This window comes from Geospiza fortis, unplaced genomic scaffold (assembly GCF_000277835.1).
Source record: "Geospiza fortis unplaced genomic scaffold, GeoFor_1.0 scaffold171, whole genome shotgun sequence".
Lineage (NCBI taxonomy): Eukaryota > Metazoa > Chordata > Aves > Passeriformes > Thraupidae > Geospiza > Geospiza fortis.
The window spans coordinates 8,497,658-8,514,668 of NW_005054313.1; the positions used below are offsets into that span (position 1 = coordinate 8,497,658).

The 17,011-nt window shown below is 37.9% G+C and overlaps 1 protein-coding gene across 1 annotated transcript in view; it reads right to left on the reverse strand.

Moving 5' to 3' along the window:
* The window catches only part of HERC1 (HECT and RLD domain containing E3 ubiquitin protein ligase family member 1), a 69,867-nt gene extending 57,405 nt beyond the window's left edge, over positions 1-12,462 (reverse strand). The window contains exons 1-12 of the mRNA XM_031055911.1: positions 11,510-12,462; positions 10,194-10,289; positions 9,705-9,899; positions 8,525-8,836; positions 7,835-7,931; positions 6,135-6,278; positions 4,353-4,480; positions 3,373-3,517; positions 3,114-3,285; positions 1,933-2,067; positions 1,000-1,165; positions 329-454 (exon numbers count right to left, since the gene is read on the reverse strand). Coding sequence (XP_030911771.1) covers positions 329-454; positions 1,000-1,165; positions 1,933-2,067; positions 3,114-3,285; positions 3,373-3,517; positions 4,353-4,480; positions 6,135-6,278; positions 7,835-7,931; positions 8,525-8,836; positions 9,705-9,899; positions 10,194-10,289; positions 11,510-12,439 — 2,646 coding nt within the window. The 5' untranslated portion in view covers positions 12,440-12,462. The remainder of the gene's footprint in view (positions 1-328; positions 455-999; positions 1,166-1,932; positions 2,068-3,113; positions 3,286-3,372; positions 3,518-4,352; positions 4,481-6,134; positions 6,279-7,834; positions 7,932-8,524; positions 8,837-9,704; positions 9,900-10,193; positions 10,290-11,509) is intronic.
* Positions 12,463-17,011: the final 4,549 nt, after the last annotated feature.

A 17,011-nucleotide genomic window follows, 5' to 3' on the forward strand; every position in this document is an offset into this window, starting at 1 on the left:
GTTAATTTTCTCTCACCAAGGCTTGTTCAATCAATCTAGTATTCAAAATTATCTTATCTCTAAACTTATCTGGATACACTACCATAGCAATTCATAAGCTCTCTGTAGTTGACCTTCACTTGAGAAAACAAGCAGTGCTCCCTGCCTCACCCCCTTCTGGTTTAGCCAGGCTGCCCTGCACATTTTGTTACACTGGGCCTTGCACTGCGTCTCCTCAGAAATGCACGTGCACTCTGCAAATGAGGCTCACCCCACAGCTCAAAATGTTCCCACAGAAAACCCAAAGCATATCCCAACTGCTCTCAGGCATATTTTTACTTGACCTTACCTGTCCTTTTGATAAGCTTTCCCATCTATCAGGACCTTGGGGTAGAAGAGAATGTAGCAATTCCATTCTCTCTCGCAATGGAGGAAGTAGCATAGTTGCTCCAACTGACAATGTCTCAATTACAACCTGAAATCAGAGCAGCCGAAAATACTTCTTAATATAGGAAATAATCAACTCATCTGTCTCCTTAAAAATTACCATACACCACACATGATATATCCCAAATATCTGCTTAATTTCATTTAATATCAGAATTCTACCACACAATAGCACACTAATCTTTTATGCTGTGACACAAACAACGTGCAGTACACTGAAGGAGTGAAACAACACCGACAAAAGTTGCTATTTCCTGTAAGAGTGCATCTTAGGAGAATTACTCAACCAAGTCAGTTACTCAATCCACAACAAAAACATTTTAGGTTCATTATAACAGGGAAGAATAATTTAAAAGTTACAAAATAGAGCAGCTTTTTGAAATTCTTATGTAAACATTCCCCTCTGCCTTCAGATCATAAAACAGTGATGGTGACGACATTTTCTACCTTTAATGAGTAAAACTGGCAAGTCAGAATCATTCAGAAAGTCTAATAAATATCTAACTACACAGAAAAAAAAAAAGAGAGGAGAGTAGTACAATTTTCACATGTAAACAACAAGGTATGACTCACTTCTTGAATTTCATCAGGGACAGAAGAGTCCATCAGTCTGAACAAGAGATTCCGAAGAGGACCAGCCTGCCGGCCAAGAATGCTGGTGGCTACACCTCCAGCCAGTGCAAGTGCAAGGTGATTGGAAAGCAGCTTCAAACACAATTTAAGAAAATTGTGATGTTCCCTGTAAAAGAAATATGTATCTATTAACCTCTCCTACTATTAGCATGACTCCCTTCCATTTATTTGCACACTAAGTTTTTAACTCTCCTTTGATTTTTCATACTAGAAAGGCAAATAAGTTCCAACTGGGAGTTGAAGGAAGCTCCTCTGAGAAACTTACTGCCAGCCTCCTTAAAAGAACAAAAACTGAAACTAGAATAGAGAAGTGTTTTAGTGGACAATGGTCATAAGAGGCATTCACTTTAGATTAGCAGTCCCGTGAATTATGAAGCAAAACAGTCCCAAAATACAGAAATAAACAATAATACGATACACAGAGGGAAAAAAAAACTTTTAAGAAGCAATAAATGTAATTTTCTCTCAGAAGATCTAGAAGTGCAACAATCAGGATAAAAACAAGAAGTCAGGTTTTCATTTCTAGTCCTCTTAAAAATATTTGAAACACTGGTTACAGGAGTAAGAACTGACAACACAAACAGTAAATGCATTTCAACTGCACAGAAAAATGAGCTTTAAAGGAAAGAAAGCATTTAATTCATTGCACAATGAAAAGAAATTTCAGACTAAAGATCCTGCTACATTTGAGACACTGTAAAGCTCCTCTGTTATACAAGTGCACTAGAGTAATTATACACAAATGGCACCTGAGTGAGCAGGTAAACCAGATTTATGCTTGTTAAAGAATAGAGTAACCAAGACTAAGCCATGCACACTGCTGTAAAGAAAAAACAAATACAAAAATCTGTAACACGCATATGCTCTATGTACCTTGATGAAGGAAAAGGAAGAGGAGGAATTTCACTGTTAATTTTGTCACAGTAGTGCTCAAGAAAGGAACGAAGATGTGAAAAGGTACTTTCTTCAAGGTCAACACAATAAGGTCTGTGCCATGCCACAACTTGCCTGGAATCAAACATCAAGGAAAATTACCTTCCGGAAATCTTTAACTGCTTTAATAAATTAATAGTTTAAACAAGTTGAATACACACTTAACTAAACCAGTTTCTTTCTTACAGCAAACTAATACAACTATGGCAGACCAACTTCCTGACCCATGAAGGTATTTTCTTCTCTCTTTTTTGTGAAACTCTTTACAATCAAACACTCCACATTTATGGACAAAAACACCTCAATGCCATAAATCTAAAGCCATATGCATTTAATCTGATTCAGCCAAAGGCTGACCAGTACTCACAAAGCTGGTTTTAGCATAAATGTCAGGTTAGAGACTTTGATAAAATGCACAGAGCATTATTTCCTTATTTGACAGCTCCCTGGAGAACAGGGCATTTGAAATTCTTCTTGAATTATCTTCCAAATATTAAGTTTTTCTGTTCCTTTGTGTTAGTCCATACATAAATGTTTACTGTTTCACTTCAGTCACTTGCTGACATATTTGGTGTAAAAATATTATTTGAGTTATTGTCTATTAATAACCAAAGTATTTATTTTCAGTTTAACACGCAAGCATACAGAAATTTTTCCAGATCTTTAAATGCACCTCAGTAATTTGTCTGAACTTCCCCTTTCTGAAAGTCTCCTGATTAGTGTACTACTTATTACACTAAAAGAAACTTCCCAAGTCATAAAAAATCCCCTTAGAAGCAAAAAATAAAGAATACTGAGTTGTTTCACCTCCCACTGACTCCCTTGTCAATATTTAGTAAACAGTGGTAGGTTTTGTCTAACTACATATAAGAAACATTCATACATAAAGAAGAAGAAATATCCAAATCTTTGGTGCTGATACATTTTTGCTCGTAACATGCAACAATTAGCGGAGAACAGGGAGGAAAGATGAGAGAAAGAAGACTTTCCAGAACAAAACATTACAACCAGAATGCTTGACAGAGATGAAGTGGGAACACTTTCTGGAAATAGTTAAATATATCCCAAAGAGGACTTGCATAAAAGAATAAAATTATACCTGTCCCAAATGTCATCATTACCTGTCCCTTGGAAGAGCTGTCCAGGCAAGGCTATGGGATGTTCCTGCCGAAATCTGTTGAATTGCCACTCCATCTAAACCACTTACTTTCTTTGGTTTAGTAATGGGGCCAGTAGAGTTTCCCTGTCCACACTGTCCCATTGAATTGTTACCCCAAGCATAAACTTCATTATCTATGAACATAAAGTAGAAAAAAGCTGAAATACAACTGCTTTTGATCTAGAGGAGGATTAGGTCATTTTACAGCTTATTCTCTTTACCATGAGAAAGTGCCAAACAGTGACTGTCACCAATGGAAATGTCAACTATTCTGGTAGCCGCCAGCTCTTCAATGAGCTTGGGTCTGAGAGCAGTCGCCTCTGAAGAGCCACAGCCAAGGCAGGCCCCGCAGCCCCACGCGTAAACCTGGAGCAAAGCAAGCACACAACAGCTGCAGGTCACACCTGTGCTACTGCTCAGCACAGCAAACAACAGCCCAGCAAACCACCGGTACAAGGACTGCAATTACACTTTCAGCACAGCGTGCATAGGACTTTCCTGACTGAACACATATGGCATACAGTGTGCATTCCTTCCCCCAGCCACTGAGGTGCCACAGAGCACAGCACCAGGGAGGCTGCTGCAGGAAAACAAACTGCTATAGTGAATGTCAACATTCCTAACCTCCACTTAGAAAAGCCAGTGCCTCTGAGTCACAGAGCTGAAGGTGGGGAGGCCACCTGGCTTACATGTGTGGAAATGCTTATTGGATTACATATACCCATCATGCCAGCAAGGGCCCTTGTTTACCACCTCAACATTCAGCTCCAAGTTCTCCTGAGATTCTTCAGATTAGAAATAAAACTTGCAGTTAATAACTATATTCTAATATACATATACACTTTAAAAAGCTATTAAGTCACTTAATCACCTGAGTTGGTTACTGTATTAAAAATTACAAGCATTTCATTGCTGTTTGTTTCTTGAATCCGATTTGATTTTATATTAATTCATTTATTAACCTAAAAATGTAGGTTAATACATGTTTTCTACGACTAAGCAAGAATCTTGTAAAGTGTGTCTAAGACAACTCTTAGCACATTTTGAAATACTCTTGCGCATTAGGTACTTCAATCTCTAATCAAGGACTTCACTTCTACTTAAGTACTAGCTGAACATTTTCTCAACAGTTAAAATAATAAATGCAGAGATAATACAAACCCAGACCCTCTTCACCAACTCCCATAATTGTTTTGCCTACCTGCCCTGTTGATGTCAAGGCAAGTGAAGACTGACTTCCAGCACAAACTTTTCGAATAAACATTCCTTGCAAGGCTTCTATAACTTTAGGTTTATATACTCTATTTGTATCACCATGACCAAGTTTGCCTGCAAAGGGAGGAAACACAACTTTCTTATTTTCAATGGTATTTCAAAGGTATTTTCAATGGATAGACAACAATTAAAAAGTACCCCAAAAGAGATTTTTTTGGATTTCCAAAAATGTCAGAGTAGATTTTTAAAATTAAAACATATTACAATTTTTATAAAACCTATTTTCTTACAATTACAGTAATTATGGACTTGCAATTACATATATATATACACATATATATATAAATATATATATTTATTATAGTCTCTTAAAATTGAAACATAAATCCCAGGCAGTTTATATGCAATAGTTTGTAGGACATAATTAGCTATTGTCATATCATGAGTGAGCTTATTTGAAAGTCATCAGCACAGCATTTTTTCCAGAACTGTTCATCTATTCACTGACCTTTCTGCACTGTGAAACTCCTCCCCCGCTGAAAATATTTTTTTTTAATTCTATCATCTTGCAGGTGAACCTCAGATATTGTATTTAGATTTTTTAAGAATCCCTTCCTTGAACAGTTACCAAATGATGAATAAAAACCAGAACCAAACTGCAAGGAGTACGGAAACTATGAGGCAGATGGAATAAGACAAGAATTACTACCAAAAACATTTGGTTTACCCACCATTGTCTCCTCCTCCAAACGACCACACTGTTCTCCCATCTTTGGACAGAGCTATCGTGTGTGAACTGCCACAGGAAACCTCTCCTACGTTGCTAATATCTTTTACTAAAGTTGGAATGTTGCGGCTGTTGCTGTCACCATGACCTAAGGAAAAAAGAAAGAAGTATTTTCTTTTTGTGACAACTAAAGTCCTATATCTGTTTGCCAGTCGTAAGATTTCTCGAATTCCATGTGTATTGCAGACATCACAAATGATGATTTCTGCCAACTTTTTTGAAAGATTCCTAGTAAGGTTTGAAAGGCATCTGTCATGAAGTTAAACATTAAATCTTTAGGACATACTCCAGAACACCTGTTCAGATCTCACTGCCTCTAAAACTTATGATTATTTTCTACCTAGCTGAAAAGAAATAAAACTAATTGCTAGTACAACTGCCTTCAATAGCAGCTGATTAGGCAGCTAGACTTGCCAATACTGGGCACAGGTATCCTGCACAGCATGAGGAAGCTGAGATAAGGGCCCTCTGCCACTCCTGTCCATATTGCACAGACTGAACAGATCAGCCCCTCAGCTGCCTTTAGGCAGCCACATTTCTAACAGATCCTTTCTGCAGAAATCATGTATATTACACCTAACACCTACTTCATAATAAATATATATTTATTATAGTCTCTTAAAATTGAAACATAAATCCCAGGCAGTTTATATGCAATAGTTTGTAGGACATAATTAGCTATTGTCATATCATGAGTGAGCTTATTTGAAAGTCATCAGCACAGCATTTTTTCCAGAACTGTTCATCTATTCACTGACCTTTCTGCACTGTGAAACTCCTCCCCCGCTGAAAATATTTTTTTTTAATTCTATCATCTTGCAGGTGAACCTCAGATATTGTATTTAGATTTTTTAAGAATCCCTTCCTTGAACAGTTACCAAATGATGAATAAAAACCAGAACCAAACTGCAAGGAGTACGGAAACTATGAGGCAGATGGAATAAGACAAGAATTACTACCAAAAACATTTGGTTTACCCACCATTGTCTCCTCCTCCAAACGACCACACTGTTCTCCCATCTTTGGACAGAGCTATCGTGTGTGAACTGCCACAGGAAACCTCTCCTACGTTGCTAATATCTTTTACTAAAGTTGGAATGTTGCGGCTGTTGCTGTCACCATGACCTAAGGAAAAAAGAAAGAAGTATTTTCTTTTTGTGACAACTAAAGTCCTATATCTGTTTGCCAGTCGTAAGATTTCTCGAATTCCATGTGTATTGCAGACATCACAAATGATGATTTCTGCCAACTTTTTTGAAAGATTCCTAGTAAGGTTTGAAAGGCATCTGTCATGAAGTTAAACATTAAATCTTTAGGACATACTCCAGAACACCTGTTCAGATCTCACTGCCTCTAAAACTTATGATTATTTTCTACCTAGCTGAAAAGAAATAAAACTAATTGCTAGTACAACTGCCTTCAATAGCAGCTGATTAGGCAGCTAGACTTGCCAATACTGGGCACAGGTATCCTGCACAGCATGAGGAAGCTGAGATAAGGGCCCTCTGCCACTCCTGTCCATATTGCACAGACTGAACAGATCAGCCCCTCAGCTGCCTTTAGGCAGCCACATTTCTAACAGATCCTTTCTGCAGAAATCATGTATATTACACCTAACACCTACTTCATAAAAAGTTTTATTTCTACTAAACTTCAGAAAGTCTGTGGATACTGAAGAAAAATGGAGAACAGAGGAAAATTAGTATCACTGGTATCCATAACTGATTAAATATTAAGAACGCCCTGCAACCCAATAAAATTTACATTTAGCTACATTCTAGAATGCACCACTGTACATTCCAAGACCCCCAAAGGATGTCAAAACTCCACAATAACCTGAAACTCTAGAAGGTTTCCACAATTCCCACCAAAATTCTAGTTAAACCTCTAACACAGAGTTCTTTTCTTTATAACAGGGATACACTCAGAACTTCTACTGATTCCCTTGAAAGCTGTGACTGTCGAACACTCTCCTCATCTTCCACTCCTGCCACTTGCTTGCTTTTACTCCTCTATACTTGAAGACTGTGACATTTAAAGAAAACAGGAACTAAAGCCCAACTTGAAAAAATTTTCCACACAAAACCTGTTGGTTCAACTGAACCTGCTCAAGAAGAGTAGTTTTACACCAGGCACAGCAGCTCTACAGCAAAGATGATGAAACAGACAAGTTAACTTGAAGGAAATAGTAATACAGGGTTTCTTGTTTCAGTTAAATTTAACTTTTAGATGTATTAAGGTAAAAGAACACTAAGCCATTCTGGCAAACTTAACATGAAGTATCCTTATTAGAATCAGACCCTTGATATTATTAGCCATATTATTATGACTCCTCAAAGAATCATTCCACTATCACACTAAATGAGGTTTATCTAGAATTTCAGTTTATTTTAAATGTCAACTGTTTTTACATTCCTGTGACACTAGCAATGATATAGTCATAGGAATGAATAAGAAGCAACTTGCCTTGAAATGAAAAATCTTTTAGAAATAATCTTTGTAAAATTATCTGAATTAAAAACTTTTAAGAGCTGCTGCACTTGCCAGCTGTATGCACACACCTGAGTACATGTGTATGTGTACGCAGAGTGGACAATTAGAGAACAAGGCAAACAGATGTATAAAATCATTACTAGACAGAGGAATTTTTCCAAAAGCATTTCATGAAATGTTCAAATTACCTAATCTTCCGAAGTCTCCTTCTCCCCACGTGTACAGCTCTCCATCTTCTGTAACAGCAGCACTGTGTCTGTAGCCCGCTGATACACACACCACCACCTACATTACATGCATAAAGAAAGACAACGTTTTTACACAAATCAAGTGGGAAATCTGAAAGATTAGGAGAGTCAAGTTTCAGAAGGAGTCTAAACAAACTAACTTGTTCATTCACAGGGATTAAGTACACACATAATCTTGGCAATCTTTTCTGTTTATTTGATAAGGGGAAATAAGTACATAAAAAGTTCATATGTAAAACTGTGAATGATTTATTTATCAAGCAGGTTTAGCATCATGATATCCTAGTCTTAGAGGAGAAAAAAGCAGCATCAGGGGATGTTTAAGACACTAAACAATCTATATGTGAAAGCCCTGATGTTGCAGCTAGCAAAATTTAAACTGCAATTCAGCAAAAGCCCCTGCATAAGTTTGACTCAAGGCTATGAGACGCTTTCCTGACAATGCCACTGCCCAAATCAAAGGCCTACAGGCAACCACAAGCTCTAGTGTTCTGGTGCAAGCAGACCCAGCCTCAAAGAGAAGTCTAGAAAGAACACAGAACTTTTTCTTAGAATTTTATCTATTTCAAACTTTACACAACATCCCAGCTGAACAAAACAAAAACACATGCTCCGCTATACAAAACATACCTTCCCTTGCAGGGGACCCTGAATAAGTTTGGGATATTTCTGAGTTGAACTATTTCCGTGTCCCAGTTTTCCGTAGTCACCATCACCCCAGCTGAAGACTTCCCCTTCTGTTGTAAATGCTAAGGTGTGACCATCAGATCCTTTTGAAGATGACACCTTTTTAATAGACCTGTGAGGCTCAAAAGTCAATTTTTTCAATGTGGACTGATTGTTGGAGTCTCCTAGTCCCAGTCTCCCATAGCTGCCTTTTCCACAGGCTCTAACAGAACCATCCGTGGAAATGACAAATGTACAATATTGTCCAGCTTCAATCTACAAAGAGAAAAAAGGATGTAATAGAGAAATACAGAGATCAGACAAATCCAGAATTTACATATAGGTCTAGAAATCTGTATTTTTTAACAGAATTTCATATTTCTTCATATAAAATGATGTAAAAACTAAATATGTTAAAATAATTTGGATTTCAGCAAGCAGCAAAACTAAAATTCTTGGGAAATATGTTACAATTAAATCTGTTTTCATAATAGACTAAAGTACATGAACAGTGATTATTTATTTACTTGTATCTCTTCTACAGACTGCAGAATTTGTGCTGCATTCAGATCTCCAAAACTCACAGATGGAAATCTTAATGTTTTAAAAGCAAAAAAGACAAAGTAACACCTTGATAAAACACTGTAGGTTTTGCTTGATTTTAACCAGTACCAAGTGGTAACATCCCAAAAATAAACCAAATGCTAAAAATCCACTCAGCAATCTCTGGCATGAAAACTACCAATGGAAAAGAGCATGCAGTCATTAAGGCACCTTTTAACCAACAATTAAAAAAACCAAACAAAACTAAAACCAAAACAAACCAAAATCAAAACAAACCCACCAAAAAAAACTACAGGCAGCTACACTTGTCTCCACAGAGCAAGTCAGGTAATTCAGTCATTCTTGTTACATGTATCTGTGTGTGTGACTAAGACCAAGCCAGAATATTTTTCCCAGGCATCAATAAAAGTAGTGAGATATTCCCAGTAAAATAACCTGTGTGACCAGTTCTGAACATCATTCATTACAATTTGCTTCATTACAACTTGACATTCAGAAATAAAGTACTATTTTTCAATTTCATACTGTGACTATGAAGCTGCTGAATGTTACATAATGTACCATTACAGATGTCACTCACCGTCTGTGCATCAGAAAAGCTTGGAGCAAGCTTGGGTTGAAGTATTTTCTCTTGAGTTCCTTCTACCAGCTGGTGGCTGCTGTTACTGCCCCACACATACACCTCACAGGTCTCTGACACAATGGGAGCATCTCCCGTTTGAATGCTGTCAGGGCTGGCACATGTCCTTGAATAGTCTGAGGCCATTCGACAAACCTGTTCAAACCAGAGATTTATGACACATTTTATACTTCTTCCTATACAGTCACAGTGTTTAGTGCAGCTTTAATTGCCCCTCAACATCGTAACTGTCTAAAATACAAATCACCACGACCCTATCATTAGCTTGCCGACTAATTAGCTTAATGATTTTGTCTCACTACATCTTTATTTTTCAACGTTTTTTGCACCTCTTTGACCCCAGAATAACTAGACCCACATGTGCACACCAATCACATGTGTGAGGAGGAAGTAAACTACAGTAACTTGAAAGTTTTTTTCAAGACATACCTCTTCAAATAAACACAGAGCTGCCTCATACAGAGAACATAAGCCATCTGATGTTCTGGTTGGCTCTCTCCATTGACTTCGATCAGCAGATGATCCCTACAATGTTTAAATGTTGTTATTAGGAGAAATAATACGCTTCCAATACAGCAACAGTCCACCTGAACAAAATACATTAGGAATTTGTTCTTATGGCTAGGCAAAAATTAACATCTCTTTCTATAAAAGCATAAGTACACTACCACTCTCCTGAGCTGTGTTACCTGCATACACTTCAGGAAAACAAAACTGCCACAAGTGCTAGTCCAACACTCTTACCGATCCAGTTTTGTGAAGGTATCTGGGTTTGGAGTTAATTTCTCCCAACACTATTTTGTAATGAAACGCATGTTATTTGTGTCTAAAGTGATAATTATTTCTAAATTACTAATCATAAATAATTTTATGTTTACATATCTTTCATATTTTGGTCCCTAATTGTATATACAGCCCAAATCCAACAGCAAATAAGTTGCCCATCACAACATTTATTCCAATTCAGATACTGCTACTGCCATGCTCTTCTCATGGACCTCATTCTTCAAAATATTTTTTAGATGCTTTTTAGAATCTTTTTTAGATTTTAAAGTTTATGTTTATTAACAAGCAGTACAAGCCTGAAAGAAAAGTATGACCACTTGAGGAAAAGTCACTTCCTGTTTCAGTCTGAGCACCATGAGACAGAAGGCTGCCACAGCTTCTGACTGTGTACTGTGCAATGATTTCATACCTTGAAAAGCAATATTCATCTAGCACCAACAGCGAGCACTCAATATACAAAGCAACGTGCCACACTTCCAATTTAGCTCATTTTCTATCACATTAATTTCTGAGCATCAGCAAAACTGCTGAACATCCTGAAGATGAATAAGCAGAGGCCTAGATGAATGGGGGAGCGGGAATGTGCAATAAAAGTAACTAATAGAAAACAAGGTGTATTGCAGAACTTTGAATTTTCTAGCCTTTTCTGCTATGAACTTAAATATACAAGTCCAAGCGGATCAAGTATGTCCTCAATTCTTTCCCTGAAGTTAGAGAATAACACCAAAATGCAATATAGAGACTGTTTTGCTGTTTCATCTTTACCTATGAGGAAACAGGTGGGCAGGAAGGAAGACAAAGAGATGATGTGTAACACAGAAAATATGGCAGGGGGGGAAATCACAAAAAAAGCCCCCTTTCTAACATATTCACCAAACTGGCATTTGGGGTGGAGAAACTACTCAGTTAAGAATGCAACTACACTGGAATGCAGAAAATCCAAAGCTGGCTATACCTACCAGAGATCGTCGCATCTGGGTCAGTATACTCATAAAGCAATCAAAGCTGATCATCCCTTCTGGACTTTGCAGTAACTTGGTTTTCTCCATGGTGTTTACTACAGCTGAAGCACCTAAAGCCATTTCTATCCATTCAAGAAGATATCTCAAGGCACCTCGTTGGGCAGCCAAACCAAGAAGCAACTCAGAAGCTAATCTACGACCTAGAGTATCTGCCCCAGAGTTTGGAATCGTTACTCCTTTAAGAAAAGTTGTTACTTGTGACAAACAGTCCAAACCCATTGGTGGAATCTTGCTTTCATTTGCTAGAGATAAAGGTGGTAAAGAGCTCACAACTTCTATTGCAGTATGGATAACATCATTGCAGAGATTGAGGCCAGGTCCTGCCACAGGCATCATCCAGCTTTGTCTCAGCAGTGCAAATAACAAGCTCAACCCAGTCCGAACTCCCATTTCTATGAGTGCGTCTGTGCTTGACCTCGGGCGTTCACTGACAGAGTGCACATCTGTGGATCCAGAACTGCTTTCTGGTGAATGCTGCTGCTGTTTCACCTTACCCTTATCATGGTACTTATTAGAAAGTGCATAGAAGACACGCTGCAGCACAAGGAGACGCTTTCGAAGAGCTCCAGCAAATGGAGAGTCTGAGCACACCATCTTTGCCAGTGCCAGCTGGCTGCTAAGAAGGGCATCCAAGTAGTGGTCCTGCTCATCACTAGACAGAGATTCCCGCTCAAAATCTGGTAACTGAGGTCCCTTGAGGCACAGAACCTGCTGGGGCAATGGCACTACTTCTTTATTGCTAACTAACTTAGCATACAAGACAGAAACTCCCTCCCTTGTTGCAATAGATTCACTGTCTTCTGTGATCCATGAGCTGTTCAGGTGTTCAAGCCACTTGAGCTTCACAGGTGGGACCATAGCTGCCATGCTGGTTTACTTCTTTGCCATTAGTCCTGAAAATGAAAAAAAAACTGTCAATAGGTTAGGCAATACTATCTATAGATCTTATTACTGACACCAGGACAAACTCAAATAATCCTTTCAGATTATTTCAGATTATTCAGATTATTAAAATTGACCACCAAGAATTACCAGTTTCACCATCTCACCTATATGTATGTGCAGATTACTTAAAGTGATGTAAGAATTTTAGTGTAAATCAGTCTGCATTTTCTAAATCCATATGCACAAAAATTCACATAAAGCAAATTTAATTCTTCTAAGTGACATGAACAGCATTTAACAGATAAGGCAATTTAAGATTTAGATGTCAAGAACCACAAAGGTGCAGGGCTGATAAGCATATCTCAGCACTGTGATGATTTATGTCTGCAGGATCATCCATGTAATGGTATGATATTTTGCTATGTTATCTGAATAAAGGATCACAATTCCTAAAAACCTACACTGAGTTCGAAAAATTTCTCACATACAAGAACACAGACTGATCACCAAGAGTTGAATCCAGGGTTCTTCTAAGTCTATGTCTGAGAAAATTTTAAAATTTAACAAATTAAAAGAACATTCTGATCCTAAAGAGACACTTGAGCTACTAATTTTAATGCCAGTAGCATTTAGAACTCCAGTTCTTCAAGAGGATTTTTGAAGTCAACTCTAAGTTTTGCCAAGGTAGTTTATAGCTTAATATGCAAAGGGGCTTCCTCAAAGTGAGTGTTTTCAAACTTCTCCTTTTAAAAGAATTTTCTCTAAAGTAATGCTTTACCTCCTATTGTACAAAACAGATGTGTTTAACTCCTGTTTTATAATCATTAACCATGGGTTACATAGGTTCTGAATGATTACTTTCTGTTCTTTGACCCTGTAAGTCCTAACGCATTACAATTTCACCAAAAAGAACTATAATTTCCTAAAGGAGAATTTTGTGCCCTTTGGTAGTGTGAGCCCTATTTGATCTAATTTCAAACTAAACTCCTGGAGGTGGAGGGAGTCTCTGCCATGCAGTGAAAGTCAGTGCTGCTGCCATGTCGTGCTTGTAGGACAACGGGTAACAGGCAGTGCAATTTGGTCCTTGTTTTATCTTGACATTTCACACCTAAAATCATAAATTAAAAACAGAAACTACTACAGTTATTCTGCCAGTACATCTGCCAAAAAAGCATACTGTGTGCTATTAAGCACTACTTTTATTTCAGCCGAATTTTCCCTACCAGCTGCTAAGTACCATCCAGAGCAGGGAGCATTCCTTGCATTTCATACAAGACACACCTTCTGTGTACTCACACCACAAAACTTCCCAGCAGCTCAGCCTCAAAGGGACACAGACAGAGACAGGTACTATTACACCCAGGACCCTGCTGACGAAGAAAGAGCAACACTATCTCATTTGTCAGAAAGTATTTGCTAACTACCATTGGATCCCAACAGAAACTGTAAGGCAAATTAATGAAAATGTCCTAATTCTGGTCTTATGTGAAGTTTGTGCCTTATCAAGAGGTGAAACATGGGAATGTAGCTCCATTAAGAAGTTCCCAAACAGACTTATTCATGGGCTTTATGCTTTCACCAGCTACTCTTCTTTCAGAAACTTCAAAGTGTGCTCTTGTACCTCAAAGGTGCAAATACTGCTGCTTTTCCTGAAAACGGATAGATTTTTTCCCTCCTGCCCTTGTATGCATCTCTAAAAATAGAGACTGAAGCTTGAAGCTGAGCCCTCAGCAGTGCCCTACTCTCCTTCTGCACCTTTCGGAAGAAATCATTGGTCCACCTTGAAAATAACATTCAGTTCCATGTGACAGGCAGAAGGCTTTAACCAGACACTGCTCATAATCCTGGAAATACTCTCTGAATACAAATGTAAAAGATCTCTCTCTCTCTGCATGGAACAACTACAGATCACTAAAGTTAAGCAGAAACCAGGTAACAGTTACACAGGGTATAGGTAGGGTTTATTTCTTCCAGCTCACTGCCACAAATACAAGGTTTATAATTGCTCCAGAGCCTAGACATGAATGTCTGAGTTCTTTTTAGGGCAGACAAAAAGAAAATACATTTGGCTTTGAAAACTCAAGTGAATGCTCACTGCTGTTTCACTATATTTGAACACTGCAGGGTCAGGTGAACATGTGGAAGGTACCAAGTGTGCAGGGTGGGCCAGTCCCACAGGGTACAGTCCCACACACTTTCTGAACATGCTGATCACATAGCCAAGCACAAAGGGAGAAGCCAGAAACATGTGACAAGTGGAGAAAAGTTCTTTTCTCTTGTCATCATAAACCTGTAACAATCTAAATGTATAGCAACAGCTTTATAAAACTATTTCAACACTGGAACACTTAAAACACTTCAAACTAAAGTACCCAGAAATTTCTGGGATTTATATTAAACAAACAAAACCAAAGGTCCAGCTCATCTGCCCTTATTCCTCCCTTTCTCCTCCTGCTCCTCAGGGGGGAAAAAAAAAAAGTGAACCATGAGAATGCGCAACACAATTTATTTGTTGTATCTTTCAGAACCACAGATCCTGTTGAGGAAATCACCATTTTGGGGCAGTAAATTTTTGCATATATTTTACGGCTGCCTATTGGTAAATCAACTAAAATGGGACTTAAAAGTCATAGCTGAACAAAGATTTCAACAGTGTTACCAAATGTAACACCTATTTCAAAAGCTTACTCCAGGGAACAGTGGGGGGAAAATGCATCTATCAAACCCTGAAAGCCAAGTTCTATGTATCCAGGATGGAGAATTTTTCTTCCGGAACAGCAGCGGCAGCAACTTGAGCTGCGCGGAAAGACTCGTGAAGGTAACCAGGCCTGCCTCCAGTGTTCACCCTGAGAACCACAGCCAGGGCTGCCACGGAACTCAAGGAAAGGCTCAGGCTCATCAAATCCTCTGCTGGAATAAGTGCACAAGCACAGGGACAGCTGTTGTTACCCATCACTGCACTGCACACCAACCACTGTTTGCTCCTCTTACATCAAATGAAAGGGAATGTGAGGAAAAGAATTTTAAAATGAAACCTGTGAAAACACAAGGAGTATAATCAGGGAAGGCTTTTGCCTGAGCTAAGAGGAGAGTAGATCATTTAAATCATGGAAGAAAATAAAAGAGACCTCTCTTAAGAATAATGTTATAAGAAACATGAAAATTACCTGCAGCAGAGACAAAGGTTCTTTTTCCTTTTATCAGTCCACTGCTTTAAATGCACCTGAAGGTGAACTGTAACTTCCAAAGCTGAATCCCACTGCAGACTGATTGTGTATCCTCTGATTCTGTCTCTTCAAGCTCAAAAGTCAAAACCAGGTACTTCTGGTCTGTTCATGGTTTTCCCCATCATAAAAAAACCCACACCACATAGCCAAACTAGCACCTGAATTCTAAGCTCAGAATCAAGTTTCCACATCTTGCCGTAACTCGTAAGCACAGACAGGAGGTAACAGGATGCATTTCAAATCCAAAGAAATCAACTTACAAGCAGCCCTAGTGATTGTGAAACCATAATAATTCAGTGATTGGCATGCACTTCCACACAGCCAAGAACTGAAAAAGAAAGCTGATGACAAATTTCATTATCCCCTTATCCATTTACTTCTCTTGATATATTTAGTTAGATGATGATTTTTAAGAAGTTTTTGATTAGATGTGTTTGCTGCACTTAAAGAAAAAATAAACACAAAACCAAGAGCCTGCAAATGTTTGTCAGCAAGACAGAGTTACACTAATAATAACTGACAGACCTAAGATCTTCCCTCTTGAGAAAAATAAGGAAAAAGAGGAAAGTTGTCATATTTTAGGGAAAGCATGCAGTCTTCAGTGGCCTAGCAAATAAGGTTAAAGAATTTAAAATATGCTGTGTTATTAAAGAGTTTGTTTTTTCTTAAGTAGGAATCAATTCAGCCTAAAACCACCAGCTAATTTTTACAGGTCACTTTAAATATTAATTTTTGTGGTGGAAGCTTGCCTACAATAACTAATAAATTACATGTATTGAAAGTGTGAATGGCCTATTGCAAGTCATTATTAAATACAATAGACAATTGGGCATATTAAAGTTTATATCAATAATGAAATAGGCCAAACAGCCAATTCTTTCACTGAGAAAAACTGCATCTTTTTTTAGGAAAAAGAACTATTCCCCTATCTGAAACAAGAATAAAGTGAGAGACTGGAGATGCATCTAACTACATTTAAAAGTTATTTCCATGAAACAGAAATAAATTATGAGGAGATAAACTATGAATGCTGTTCCTTCTTTCTCTCTGCCACCACAGCAATTTAATCACAGAAAGAGAAAGAGGAATTTGATCTTGTCATTAATCCCAGCTTGCTTATTTCATATATACAATACCAAGTCACTGACTGCATGGATGACTAACACCTTAATGTACAACTGAGCAGGAGATACAACAAAATAGGTATTCCACCACAAATATTTCAATATTTTTATATATATATGCATATATACATATATATTTATATTTTGGTATTTATATTAGATACTAAAAATATCTGTGTTTCATGTACATGTGTCTGAAACAC